General features: G+C 36.1%; 5 protein-coding genes across 6 annotated transcripts; all 5 read left to right on the top strand.

Annotated features, from left to right (window-relative positions):
* Window positions 1–1,710: 1,710 nt before the first annotated feature.
* On the top strand, window positions 1,711–6,067 carry LOC116842806 (homocysteine S-methyltransferase YbgG-like). The gene has a single exon (XM_032812511.1). It carries the CDS (start codon window positions 2,074–2,076, stop codon window positions 3,067–3,069), a length of 996 nt encoding a protein of 331 aa, XP_032668402.1. The 5' UTR covers window positions 1,711–2,073; the 3' UTR covers window positions 3,070–6,067.
* On the top strand, window positions 4,370–5,362 carry LOC116842852 (homocysteine S-methyltransferase YbgG-like). Its single transcript, XM_032812600.1, has one exon. The coding sequence runs from the start codon at window positions 4,370–4,372 to the stop codon at window positions 5,360–5,362; it is 993 nt and encodes a 330-aa protein (XP_032668491.1).
* Window positions 6,068–6,650: 583 nt separating the features above from the next.
* Window positions 6,651–9,242, top strand: LOC116842851 (selenocysteine Se-methyltransferase-like). The gene is made up of 2 exons (XM_032812599.1): window positions 6,651–7,501; window positions 7,799–9,242. Exons 1-2 carry the CDS (start codon window positions 6,932–6,934, stop codon window positions 8,978–8,980), a joined length of 1,752 nt encoding a protein of 583 aa, XP_032668490.1. The 5' UTR covers window positions 6,651–6,931; the 3' UTR covers window positions 8,981–9,242.
* A 716-nt stretch (window positions 9,243–9,958) lies between these two features.
* LOC116842789 (homocysteine S-methyltransferase 2-like) lies at window positions 9,959–11,823 on the top strand. Of its 2 annotated transcripts, XR_004377773.1 has the most exons (2): window positions 9,959–11,254; window positions 11,632–11,823. XR_004377773.1 is itself a non-coding variant. In XM_032812486.1 (1 exon), exon 1 carries the CDS (start codon window positions 10,177–10,179, stop codon window positions 11,176–11,178), a length of 1,002 nt encoding a protein of 333 aa, XP_032668377.1. In that variant the 5' UTR covers window positions 9,959–10,176; the 3' UTR covers window positions 11,179–11,466. The 2 variants fall into 2 exon arrangements, 1 of the variants encoding a protein (XP_032668377.1); XM_032812486.1 differs by lacking the exon at window positions 11,632–11,823 and having other exon boundaries at window positions 9,959–11,466.
* Window positions 11,824–12,306: 483 nt separating this feature from the next.
* Window positions 12,307–14,199, top strand: LOC116842788 (homocysteine S-methyltransferase-like). Its single transcript, XM_032812485.1, has one exon. The coding sequence runs from the start codon at window positions 12,567–12,569 to the stop codon at window positions 13,590–13,592; it is 1,026 nt and encodes a 341-aa protein (XP_032668376.1). The 5' UTR covers window positions 12,307–12,566; the 3' UTR covers window positions 13,593–14,199.
* Window positions 14,200–14,205: the final 6 nt, after the last annotated feature.

The following is a 14,205-nucleotide window of genomic DNA, read 5'->3' as shown; positions in this document are numbered from 1 at the left end:
CTATTTAAATTAACTATTTCTTTAGAGTTCCGGTTTGTTTTACAATAGTTCTAGAGTTCTATATTATATATAACAATAATTTTAAAGAAAGAGTTGATTTTACTGATTAAGTGAGCTTCGAGAACTTAGCGCACCTAATCAAAAAAACTATTTAAATTAACTATTTCTTTAGAGTTCCGGTTTGTTTTACAATAGTTCTCGCAGCGCACCTAATCAAACAAACTATTTAAATTAACTATTTCTTTAGAGTTCCGGTTTGTTTTACAATAGTTCTCGCAGCGCACCTAATCAAACAAACTATTTAAATTAACTATTTCTTTAGAGTTCCGGTTTGTTTTACAATAGTTCTCGCAGCGCACCTAATCAAACAAACTATTTAAATTAACTATTTCTTTAGAGTTCCGGTTTGTTTTACAATAGTTCTCGCAGCGCACCTAATCAAACAAACTATTTAAATTAACTATTTCTTTAGAGTTCCGGTTTGTTTTACAATAGTTCTCGCAGCGCACCTAATCAAACAAACTATTTAAATTAACTATTTCTTTAGAGTTCCGGTTTGTTTTACAATAGTTCTCGCAGCGCACCTAATCAAACAAACTATTTAAATTAACTATTTCTTTAGAGTTCCGGTTTGTTTTACAATAGTTCTCGCAGCGCACCTAATCAAACAAACTATTTAAATTAACTATTTCTTTAGAGTTCCGGTTTGTTTTACAATAGTTCTCGCAGCGCACCTAATCAAACAAACTATTTAAATTAACTATTTCTTTAGAGTTCCGGTTTGTTTTACAATAGTTCTCGCAGCGCACCTAATCAAACAAACTATTTAAATTAACTATTTCTTTAGAGTTCCGGTTTGTTTTACAATAGTTCTCGCAGCGCACCTAATCAAACAAACTATTTAAATTAACTATTTCTTTAGAGTTCCGGTTTGTTTTACAATAGTTCTCGCAGCGCACCTAATCAAACAAACTATTTAAATTAACTATTTCTTTAGAGTTCCGGTTTGTTTTACAATAGTTCTCGCAGCGCACCTAATCAAACAAACTATTTAAATTAACTATTTCTTTAGAGTTCCGGTTTGTTTTACAATAGTTCTCGCAGCGCACCTAATCAAACAAACTATTTAAATTAACTATTTCTTTAGAGTTCCGGTTTGTTTTACAATAGTTCTCGCAGCGCACCTAATCAAACAAACTATTTAAATTAACTATTTCTTTAGAGTTCCGGTTTGTTTTACAATAGTTCTCGCAGCGCACCTAATCAAACAAACTATTTAAATTAACTATTTCTTTAGAGTTCCGGTTTGTTTTACAATAGTTCTCGCAGCGCACCTAATCAAACAAACTATTTAAATTAACTATTTCTTTAGAGTTCCGGTTTGTTTTACAATAGTTCTCGCAGCGCACCTAATCAAACAAACTATTTAAATTAACTATTTCTTTAGAGTTCCGGTTTGTTTTACAATAGTTCTCGCAGCGCACCTAATCAAACAAACTATTTAAATTAACTATTTCTTTAGAGTTCCGGTTTGTTTTACAATAGTTCTCGCAGCGCACCTAATCAAACAAACTATTTAAATTAACTATTTCTTTAGAGTTCCGGTTTGTTTTACAATAGTTCTCGCAGCGCACCTAATCAAACAAACTATTTAAATTAACTATTTCTTTAGAGTTCCGGTTTGTTTTACAATAGTTCTAGAGTTCCATATCATATAGTGTACTGTCTGACACGTCTATCTGAGTGAGCTCGTGTTTACATGACTGTTGTTAAATAAAACAGATCGAACATACAGATATGTCCTTCAAGTACTTACGATTTTGCACGATCTCAGATCGAGTCATAACTTTATCTACGATACTTAGAATAAACATAGGGGTTCCCTTCAGCCGAACTGTTAAGGCGAACGTCTCAGTTGAATCAATTGACTGTCAACGTCCGAGAGTGATAATCAGTAATCGATAAAAATAACGGAAGCGACGTTTCCACATTCGAACCACGTACTATATTCGGACATTGTGATATACATACGCCAAGGAGCAGACTTTTAATAACAACGATATTGGCTACGAAATGGAAAACTTAATAGTAGTGGATGGTGACTTTGAAACTCAACTACGTCGCAATTTGGTCCAAAGAGAGATGTTGGATAACACCTTCGCGCTACAAGCTCTCCTGAATAACAAGTACGCCGTGTATCAGACGCACTTGGATTATTTGCGCGCCGGCGCTCAGATAATAAGAACCAACATATACAGGACGTCCCTTAGTAAATACTGTTATCTCCCTCAGCATGAAAATCTGCCAATTTTACATACATCTGTGCAGTTGGCCAAACAGGCCTTGTATAAATATAACGACGAGATGAGATCTTACAGCTGCACATTTAAATATCGATCCCAACCTTTATTGGCCGGTTCCCTCAGCAGTTATTTTTCGAGTTTCGAGGATGAAACTAATGGTTTGAACAATATCACAAATACCTCGGAGTATTCCCTATTTTTGTATCACCGACAAAATGCACGAGAGTTATTAAACGCTGGCGTCGATCTGTTGGCATTCGAGTCTATACCTTGTATGTCTGAGGCGAATGCAATAGCTAACATGCTGAAGTTCACGCCAAACATTCGCATGTGGATTACGTTCTCATGCCAGCCGAATGGACTTTTATTGGACGGAACACCCTTTACAAAAGCAGTTAATTACTATTGTGATACCCTATCCAGTCAAATCTGTGCAATCGGTGCCAAATGTTCCTTGTCTAGCTCGATGAAATCCTTAATGCGGGAGATCAACAAGAAACATTTTATTCCGTTTGTGTTTTATGCTGACAAATGTCATTTTTCTACAAAGGAAGCGAATAGTGCATCTATTGCTGCGCCGCAGAACAATTTCGTGGAGGAATTGTTTGACTGCGGAGTACGTTACATCGGCGGTGGTACCAACACTGTCGCGGAGGACATAAGGGAGATTCGTAAACAAGCAGACAATTACAACTCCAAAAAGAAAATTTTCACTTCACTCAATTCATGCTCCCACCAAAATACGCTAAATCAGTCGAAGTTATAGTAACAATAACTTTGTGATCACTGCATTTTGTGATTTTATGATATACTTACCGCGTAAATATTAATGAACGATATTATCTAAGAGATCTAAAGTTTGTTACAATGAAATAAATATATCTCTCTCATTATCTGCGTAGAGAATGATTATGTCGTGCATAATGTAATTAGATCAACACAATTCAAAATATGTATCACATGTTAAGACGATTAAAATCTGTAAACTTGAACATAGAATTGCTACAATAGTTACTTGTACGCTAATTGTATACTGAGAAAAAAATATGGTTGAGTTAATAAGACTTTGTTTGAAATTACTAAAATTCGATAAAGCAAACGTTTAGGCAATTAGCGATTATATCGTTGCTGCGAAAATTATTTATATGTACATATATATAACTGATTCAATAGTTACGATTTGATTATATCAATGCAACTTATTGTTGCACTAATATAATTTGTTCAATAGATACAATATATTTTTAAAAGCGGATGACCACCGATTTGGTCGATCTATCTGCTTTCTTTCTCAATGCATATAAATCGTTTACTCAGTTTATAATATAGTTTAATTAACGAAAAATAACGTTTAATCTACCTTCCAATGATAAATTGTACTATCGTATATTCTTTATATATTTTCGCGATTTTCCAAAATCGTGAAAGGAATAATCATGTCTGACTCTAACCGTTTTAATGTTAATAGAATAGAGAGTATCGCTCTTCAATTACGAAAAGGGAACAATGTTGTTCAACGATATATTTAACTAAAATCCCTTTGCACGGCATACATACGAAAAATATTCGATAGCAGTAATAATAGCTATATAATATATGTATATATATATATAAAACTTATTTGTTGAAACGCTAATTATTCGCAGAATTTCATAACGTTCACAAATATCCTCTTTTAAAAGCTTCCATAACAGATAATCGACACGTCTATCTGAATGAGCTCATGTTTACATGACTGTTGTTAAATAAAAAATTGGACATACAGATATGTCCTTTAAGTACTTATGATCTTGCACGACCCCAGATCGAGTTATAACTTCATCTACAACATACTTAGAATGAACAAAGAGGTTCACTTCAGCCCAACTGTTAAGGCGAACATCTCAGCTGAACTAATTTACAGTTATATTCTCTCCGTCAACGAGAACGCCCGAGAGAGATAATCAGTAATAGGTGAATATAACGGAAGCGACGTTTTCACATTCGGACCGTATTCGGGTATTGTGATATACGGACGTCAAGGAGCAGACTTTCAAGAACAGCCAGCCAACAATATTGGCTACAAAATGGAAAAGTTAATGGTGCTGGACGGTGACTTTGAAGCTCAACTACGTCGCAATTTGGGCCAAAAAGAGAATTTGGATAGCGCTTTCGCGCTACAAGCTCTCCGGGATAACCAGTACGCCGTGTACAAGACGCACTTGGATTATCTGCGCGCTGGCGCTCAGATAATAAGAACCAACACATACAGAGCGTCCTTAGATTCCATTAAAAAACATTTACATGTTCCTGAAAGTCCGCCAATGTTGCACATAGCCGTACAGTTGGCCAAACAGGCCTTGTTTAAATATCACGAGGAGACGGGTCCAGTTAAAAATCGATCCCGACCTTTAGTGGCCGGTTGTCTCAGCAGTTATGCTTCGACTTTCGAAGATGAAACTAATGGTTTCAAACATACTACAAATTCCGTATTCAAATTCCTGAGTTGGTATCATCGACAGCGTGTACAACAGTTATTGAAATTTGGCGTCGATATCTTGGCATTCGAGTCTATACCTTGTATGAGGGAGGTGAAAGCGATAATTGAGGTGCTGAAGTTGTATTTAAACGCTCGCATATGGATCACGTTCTCATGCCAGCCGAATGGACTTTTATTGGACGGAACATCCTTTGAAAAAGCAGCTACGTACTGTTGTAATACTCTGCCCACTCAAATTTATGCAATCGGTGCCAAATGTTCCTTGCCTAACTCGATGAAATTCTTAATGCGGGAGATCAACGACAAGAGATATTTAAAAATTCCGTTTGTGTTTTATGTTGACAAATGTCATTTTTCTACTACGGAAGCGAATGGTGCATCTATTATTGCGCCGCAGAACAATTTCATGAAGGAATTGTTTGACTGCGGAGTACGTTACATCGGCGGTGGTACCAACACTGTCGCGGAAGACATAAGGGAGATTCGTAAACAAGTAGACAATTACTGCCCTTCCAAAAAGAAAATCACTTTACTCAATTCATACTCCAACCAAAATACGCTAAATCATTCGAAGTTATAACAACAATAACTTTGATCACTGCATTTTGTGATCTTATGATATATTTGCCGCGTAGATATTAAATGACCATATTATATAGGAGATCTAGAGAATGATTATGTCGTGCATAATTCAATTAGAATCAACGCAATTCAAAGTATGTACACATGTAAAGTTTACTGACATTTAAAATCTGTAAGCCTGAACATAGGATTGCTACAGTAGGTACTTGTTTGCTAATTGCATACTGAAAAAAAATATGGTTAAGTTAATGAGACTTTGTCTGAAACGATTAAAACTCATTGAAGCAAACGTTTACGCCATTGGACAAATTACATCGTTGCTGAAATGAATTATATATATGTACATATATATAATTGATTCAATAGTTGCGATTTAATAAGTAACTATATTAATGCAACTTATTGTTGCACTAACGTAACTTGTTCAATAGACACTATTTCTTTGAAGGCGGATGACCACCAATTTGATCGATCCAACTGGTTTTTTCTCAGTGCACATAAATCGTTCACTCAATTTATAACACGCACTTAATAAATTGTTTGTACAGTTAATTGTAATAATATCGATAATTCTTTACAATGATAATTTTTTCAAATTTTTATACATTATTTTGTTGCTATATTATGTCGTTTATTTATTATTGTATCTCCAAAATTATTTATTCTTTCTTTCAGAATTAAAAGTTGTATAATTTCTGCAATACCCAATACACAGTTCATAACTTTCATTACCTGATCACATTAAAATAATAATAATGCTTTATAATGTACAATATTTCTGTATAAGTAACTGAAACACAAAACTGTCTATATTCGCAAACATACATAGAAGTAATTAATTAACGAGAAGTATTTGATAAAATCAATCTTCCAATGATAAATTACTAGGATACTATCGCATCCTTTATACAATTTTCGCAATTTTCTAAGATCGTGAAAGAAATGTCTGACTCTAACTTCTAACTTCTAACGTTAATAGAATAAAGAGTATCGCTTTTCAATTACGAAAAGGGGACAACGTTGTCCAACGATATGTTTAACTATTCCCTTTGCATGGTATTTGTACGAAAAATATTCGATAACAGTATATATATATATATATATATATATATATATATTTATATTTATATTATATAAAACTTATTTTATAGAACGTTAATTATATGCGGAACTTGATAACGTTCATAAATATCCTCTTTTAAAAGCTTCCGATCTAAGTAAGCTTACATAACTGTTGTTAAATAAAAGATTTGATATACAGATATGTCCTTTAAATACTCGCGATCTTGCATGACCTCATTTAGGATTACACTCGTTTACGACATGTTTAGTATGAAAAAACGAGTTTATTTCAACCGAAGTGTTAAGGTGAATGTCTCAACTCAACTAATTTACAGTTATATTTCCTCCGTTAACGAGGACGTCCGAGAGAGATAATCAGTAATCGCTGAATATAACGGAAGCGACGTTCTCCCATTTGAATCACGTATTATATTTGGACATTGTGATATACAAACGTCAAGAAGCAGACTTTTAAAAATAGCCAGCCATCGACACTAACTATAGGATGGACGATCTATTAGTGTTGGACGGCGATTTCGAGGCTCAACTGCGTTGCCATTTGACGTTAACTGGAGAAGTGGATAAAACTTTCGCGCTACAAGCTCTTCAATCTAATCCGGGCGCCATATACCGTACGCATTTGGATTATCTGCGCGTCGGCGCCAAAATAATAAGAACCAACACATATCGAGCATCCAAATCTACCCTTATGGCATACTTGAATATTCCTGCATCTAAAGGTTTAGAATTGATATCCTTAGCCGTAAAGTTAGCCCAACAGGCCGTGAATCACTATTACAAGAGTGTGGAAGGTAATCACTACAATAATACGGGACAAATCAATATACAACAACCTTTAGTGGCTGGCAGCTGCGGCAGTTACTTCGCTACGCACTTCAGTGACCAATCTGATATTCTGATGAAAAATAAAAATTTAACGTCAGATTATGTGGCGTTTTTTTACCAACAGCGTATAGACACGTTACTAAATGCCGGCGTCGATTTGCTGGCATTCGAGTCAATACCCTCCTTTATCCAAATTCCCCCGCTATTCAATTTATCCCGCATTACCCTATGATGTATTTGTTACATGAATATTAATGAACACATGCGTTGTTTAGGAGGTTAAAATTTTAAGAATAATACAGAAGTTTCCATAAAACGCTAATTATATTGAGGACTTGGGAACGTTAGTCCAATATGTTCGTTTAAAAGCTCCCCTAACAAATAGCCGAAAGGTCTGCCGAACATGTTCGTCTCTGTTTAATAATAAACCGCGTAGAGAAAAACTTTTAAATATCCGCCAATCTCGCATGTTTCGCAGTATCCTTTGCAACGCGACGAGTATAAAAGTATGAAATTTACTTGATTCGAAATTTATGTCAAATATAATCGCGATTTACAGTTACACATCGATTTCACATCGAAGCTCGTTACATTGAATAGCGACCAAGGGAGAAATTTCATAATCGCTCTGCGTAAAGGATGCGACAGTCTTGTATTGGAACTATTCACTGAGTCCCGACATTGTGTTCAAACATCAAGGTATCTTGGGACTGTACGTACAATGGATGAATTAACAGTGATAGATGGCGATTTTGACATGCATGTGCGTCAGCTTTTGGATTTAGATCTAGCATACGATCCTCTGTTCGACTTAGAAATCCTCAGAAGTAACCCGAACATGGTATATAAAACGTATTTGGATTATCTACGTGCCGGCGCCAAGATAATAAAGACTAATACACACCGAGCGAATACAAAGTTTATGAAGAAATATTTACATATGGACGAAATTCACGCTGAGTTCATTACTACAGTTACTGTGAAGAAGGCCAAACAAGCCATAAAGCAATACTACGAAGAAACAGGCGGCGACACGAAAGCCGTGACATTCCATGAACGTCGGCCTCTAGTTGCTGGTTGTTGCGGCAGTTATAACATTTTGAGGGTTGATAGCGATGGACCTATCGCATACTGGGATTTTGTCCCACTGCAGGTGGTAATGGAGGAGCATTATTCACATATGAAAGTGTTGTTAGCAGCTGGCGTCGATCTGCTGGCATTCGAGTCAATACCTTGCTTGATGGAGGCAAAGGCGATAATTAGAGCCCTGAAGTGTTCGGGATCTCGCGCTTGGATTACGTTCTTATGCTCGATGAATGGAATATTAGCAGACGGAACTACCTTTGCAGAAGCGGCTACGTACTGTTATGAATCCCTGCCAGACCAATTTATCGCGATCGGAGCTGATTGTCCCTATCCTAGATTTATGAAATCCTGGTTGAAAGACCTCAACAAGAACAGAGATTCTAAGATTCCAATTTTGTTCCGAATTGAAAAACATTATTTAGGTTTTACACAGTGTACTAACGCATGTGGTGATTTTTTGCAAGAATTTGTGAACATCGGAGTACGTTACCTTGGTGGTGGTTGCTTGACAAGCGCGGAAGATGTAAAACAAATCAGCAAAGAAATAGAGATTTTTCGTATTTCCAAAAACAAAACAGACACTTCAGTGTGTCAAGATAAGGCAGGTCCATCAAACCAATGACTTCTGCATTCATATGATATATTGTCGCATAAATATTATAATAGATGTTTTCTGTCTACGAGAATTTAAAATTCTTATCTTTTATATATTTATTTTATTTTATTTTATATTATTTATATTTATATTTTATATTATTTATTTTATTTATATTTTATTTTATTATTGTATTAGTTTTCTCTTACGTACAATTTGTGTCTATATTATCTTATTTATAATTATTTATTTATTCCTAATGGACAATAAATACAGCACATTTTCTGCAAATCCACTATACTGCTTATAACTTTTATTCTCTATTCATATTAAAATACTAACTTCAATATTTAAATAATATTATTAATTAAAACACAATACTGTCTGTTTTCGCACGCTCCTATGCTGATAATTAACGAGGAGAGTTTGATACAATTAATTAGCCGTGTGTAGTTTCTTGGGCTTTATTAAATATGAAATTCTAGCTACGTCGCTATCCTAGTTCGTCAACATACAGTAATGTAGCACGAATGTAGAAACTCCGATTAAAATTCTAATTTCCACGCCGCGCAAAGTGTGATGTAGTCAATAAGCAATGACATTCACTAATTTTTATTGTCTAATCCTCGTTCACTCCGCGATTTTCCATGACAAAGGATATTCCATGATGAAAATAATAACGTTTTTAATTCTATTCTCTTCAAAATGTCGATAGGGAGAAAGTATCGTGTATTGCTTTCTGTTTACGAAAGAAATCACGTCGTTCAACACACAACACATTAATTATAATCTCTGTACACTTTGTACACGTTAATCATTTGAAATACAAGATAGAAATACAAAGATTTTTGTGAAATTCGGATTAGACGACGGGATTCGATAACGTTTACAAATTTAATAACGTTTAAAAGCTTCTGTAAGGAATAATCGAAACATCTGTCAAATGATCCACGTGTCTGTTTGATAACAAATCACATAAAAACAACTCCTCTAGCTGTTCGCAGACTTCACACAATTTAGTGTCATTAGTAGCGCGACTGAAGCAAGAAAATTCATTTCAATTGGAACTAGCGTCCGAAGTAGATACTACTTGCAGTTATCTTTCGCATCGAGGCTTGCCAACGAGCACGTTCAAAGCAGATAATTTACAATCGGAACATTCGTGTGCAGACATTAAGAAGCAAAATCTTGGTAACAACCTATAGTATCGACCTGTCCACGCGATGAGCCAAATAACAGTGGTAGATGGCGATTTCACCGCGCACTTACGTCGCTATTTGGATAATACTATTTCACAAGATCCAGTGTGCGAGCTAAAAGCCCTCGTGTATGATCGGTTCGCCGTGTACAGAACGCACTTGGATTTTCTGCGTGCCGGTGCCAAGATAATAAGAACCAACACGGCCCGAGTGACCCCAATTTCTGTGGCAAGACACTTGGAGATCTTCGGGTCAGAAGCTCACTCTATTATTACAATTGCCGTAGAACTGGCCCAAAAGGCCGTATTCAAGTATTACGAGGAAATAGGTGGCGATACTTCCAATGTCGAACAATTTAAGAAATGCCGGCCTCTAGTTGCCGGCCATTGCGCTAGTTATGCCGTGTCGAGATTAGATAGTAATGGGCCTGTAAATTACTGGAGGAACGTCGAGGAACAAGATTTAGTAAAGTGTCATCGAGCCCGCATACAAATATTATTGAACAGTGGTGTCGATCTGTTGGCCTTCGAGAATATACCCTGCAGGATGGAAGCGGAAGTACTTGTGGACTTGCTGCGGCAGTTTCGAAACGCTCGTGTCTGGATGTCGTTCGTATGTTGCAACGATAAGAAACTGTTGGATGGAAGTTCCTTTTTAGAGATGGCTACGTATTGCTATTTTTCCCTGCCCGAGCAAGTCCTCGCGATCGGTGCGATATGCCCTAGTCTGGAGAATGAGATATCATTGTTGGAAAATGTTTACATTAATTCATTTGAGAACAATATTCCCATGATAATGTATCTTCAAGGAAAGAACGAGAAAAAAAAGACAAGAAAATATGCGATGCATTGGGTGGAAGAATTTATGAGCCTCGGAGTGATCTATATCAGCGGTAAATCCGGAGCAACCGCAGAAGAAATACGACTTCTTCACAATGCAGTGCAAGAATCCCTTGGCTTCGCGAGACCCAACTCTGTCGCTACTAAGACATGCTCCCAAAATGAAGAGAATAAACCGAAGCTATGATCTTTTCGTATTCGTGTGCTTTATGTTTGAATAGACAGTTTGAATAGAAGATTAATACAATCGAAAAATACACACGGTTTGCTATGTACGGTTGCTATGTTTGCCCTACCATTCTCTCGATCGAAAGTTATACGATTTTTAGCCTTACATGTAACGCTTGAGATTGAACATCGGATAAGTTATAATGTTATAATGGTTATAACGGTAGAGTTATAATTGATCTAATTATAATAATTTCAACCTTATTCGTAACCATATTAATCGTGTTTACAAATAAGAAACACGTTACACGAAAATCGTGTAACTCTCGATTATTCTCTCTATATTAATTTAACTCTCGATTATTCTCTCTATATTATTTTAACTCTCGACTATTAATTCTATATTATTCTTATTATTTTACTTAATAGATAAGAGGACAATAATAATAATTACATTTTCTCTCCATTGTAGATATCTTGTGTACTATCTCTCCGGCTCCCGTTATATCTAATTACCATGCAAGCTCATGAATAGTAACATACCATCATGATTATTTTTTAAATAGTTCATTCTTTCATTAATACGTATATGTTATTTTGTTATTATTGTATTATTTATAACTTATATTTTTATTATTTTATTCACACATAATTTTCCTAGCAAAAAATAAACTAAAATAAACTACTTAATTTCTTCAAATCATATTATTTGTACAATTTCATTCTCTGCTAATGCTGAAGTAAAAATAATTTAATTTTAATAATGCTTGCAATGTATCTTTAAATCTGCCTGTAAATCTCGAAACAATTGGACATAGTGTTTTCATTAGCAACTGCAGACAATTAAGAGACGAGGAAGATTCGCCCAAAAGTAAATTAAAATCACAATACGTAATGTGGCACTATACTTTCCTATTCTTAGTCCTTTCTTCGTTTCTTTTAAAGAAGATTGTTAAATAGTTAACATGTTGAACGCGATCGATTTGAATATATGCGATTTGAAACGCCGTGTTTGCACAGCCGTGTTTACACAAATAGACAAGTTCGATAATATAATATTACGTAATAGCTTAGTGATACTCTCGATTAGGAACATTGGCATCGAACAATCCAAAATAAATCCTCGTTAGATGTCAGTCTATATTTAACAACAGAGCGAGCAAACTTACCTTCCTCAAGGAATATCAATTATTCTCTCGCAGTTCGAAGTACCGACTGCGTGACGCAGTGAAGTTAGGGCTGTTTTCTTCGGAGTTATCGCCAAAGCGACGCATTATTAGATGCGATCTTATGTCAAGTGCATCTTCTGGGTCGACGTATCGGAAGTATACGTCAAAGAACACGTAGGGTCCGGATATCCCGTCAAAATCTTAAGGAACAGACACTCTACGGCCGATCACTACCGTAATGTCGCAATCGCCGATAGTGCTGGACGGTGACTTCAATAGCCAGGCAGCAATTTCCATGGGCAAGACTTCTATCGATAATTTACCCACCATGCTGTGGACTCTCAACAACCAAGTCTCTATATTTAACACGCACTTGGAATTTTTACGTGCCGGCGCCAACATGATAAGGACCAACACTTATCACGCGTCCATATACAATTTAAATCACTTTGTCGGTATTGACGTAAAGGACAGCTCGTCCATTATCACCAATGTCGCGTCAATCGCCCGAAAGGCCGTGTTTAGTTATCTCCATGAAACGAGCAAGAATGCCACAAATCAGGAAGTCCACCGCAGAGTCCGTCCTTGCATAGTTGGCTTTTGCGGGCCATATGGTGCCTCGTTAGGCAACGGCTCGGAGTACACAGGTGCTTATGGGAATGCGTTGTCGCAAAGCGACCTGGTGGAGTGGCATAAGACACGCGCGAAGGCACTACTGGACGCCAAAGTCGACATCCTGGCTCTGGGATCTGTGCCGTGCGCGAAGGAGGCCGCGGCATTCGTGGAGATGCTGCAGAACTTTCCGCATATTCGTGCCTGGATCACGTTCTATTGCTACAACGAGCGTATATTAGCGGACGGCAGCGACTTCCGAAAGATAATCAAGCACTGCTGTCGTACCATGGGCAACCAGATGATGGCAATTGGCGTCAGCTGCATCGAGTCCAGATTGGTATCGCCCTTGTTCAACGTCATCCATCGCGAGACGTTCCCGTACAACGTTCCTCTGATAGCGTGTCCTGATAAAACTAGCTACAGATTCAAAGAAGACTTTACCATCGAGATAATTGACCGAAAAAGTCCCTTGAATCTGCCTATATCGGAGTGGTTGAACATGGGAGCGACTATTATCGGCGGTTGCTGCGGTACAATCGCTCACGATATCAAGTACATTCGTTCAGAAATAGAAAAGTACAACGTCGTACAACAGAAAAAAAGTACTATCAACGATAATAATTCTAATGTAGTTAAAACAAAATTGTAATTTGCAAGATACAACCTCGCACGATTATTAACGCTTGTACTGTTTAGTTAAGCCAATGAAGACAATACAATCGGAGATACGCGCGCGTCTTATAATTAGATGAATATAGGACGTATTGAACATAGTATTGAATATAGTATATATCTTTGCAGTATCACTAACGTAATGTGAGTGCATTTATAATAATAAGATATAATATAGTCGTATAGATAAGATATGTAAGATAATAATATCTAAATATTATTATCTTCATAGTTAACAGATAGAAGTCGCAACATTCTATTCAAATATTCTCCTGATGATTTTATTTAAAATTCCGTGGCGTTATTTATTTATTTTCGTGTTCTTTCCACTGAAGAAGAAAGAGATAATAATCATCGCTATCTGTTATAGGACTTCTTCCTTTTAATATAAGAAATAAGGTTTGTGTAATTTTTAAAAATTCAATATACTATCCGTACACTTCTCTCCCTATTCCTTCTCTGTCGATGTTACGAAATAATAATAATTTTAATGTCCATTATATGTCAGCGTGTATGTGAAAAAGTATCAGTATAATAACAGATGTTTTGTTGCAGGTTTTGTGAATAAACAGTTACCTTTGAAACTTTTC

The sequence above is a fragment of the Odontomachus brunneus genome, unplaced genomic scaffold (genome assembly GCF_010583005.1).
Source record: "Odontomachus brunneus isolate Ranch 3 - 2012 unplaced genomic scaffold, Obru_v1 Obru_scaffold_027, whole genome shotgun sequence".
Classification (NCBI taxonomy): domain Eukaryota; kingdom Metazoa; phylum Arthropoda; class Insecta; order Hymenoptera; family Formicidae; genus Odontomachus; species Odontomachus brunneus.
The sequence above is the reverse complement of the archived record's forward strand: the minus strand, read 5'-3'. Positions and strand labels throughout refer to the sequence as shown.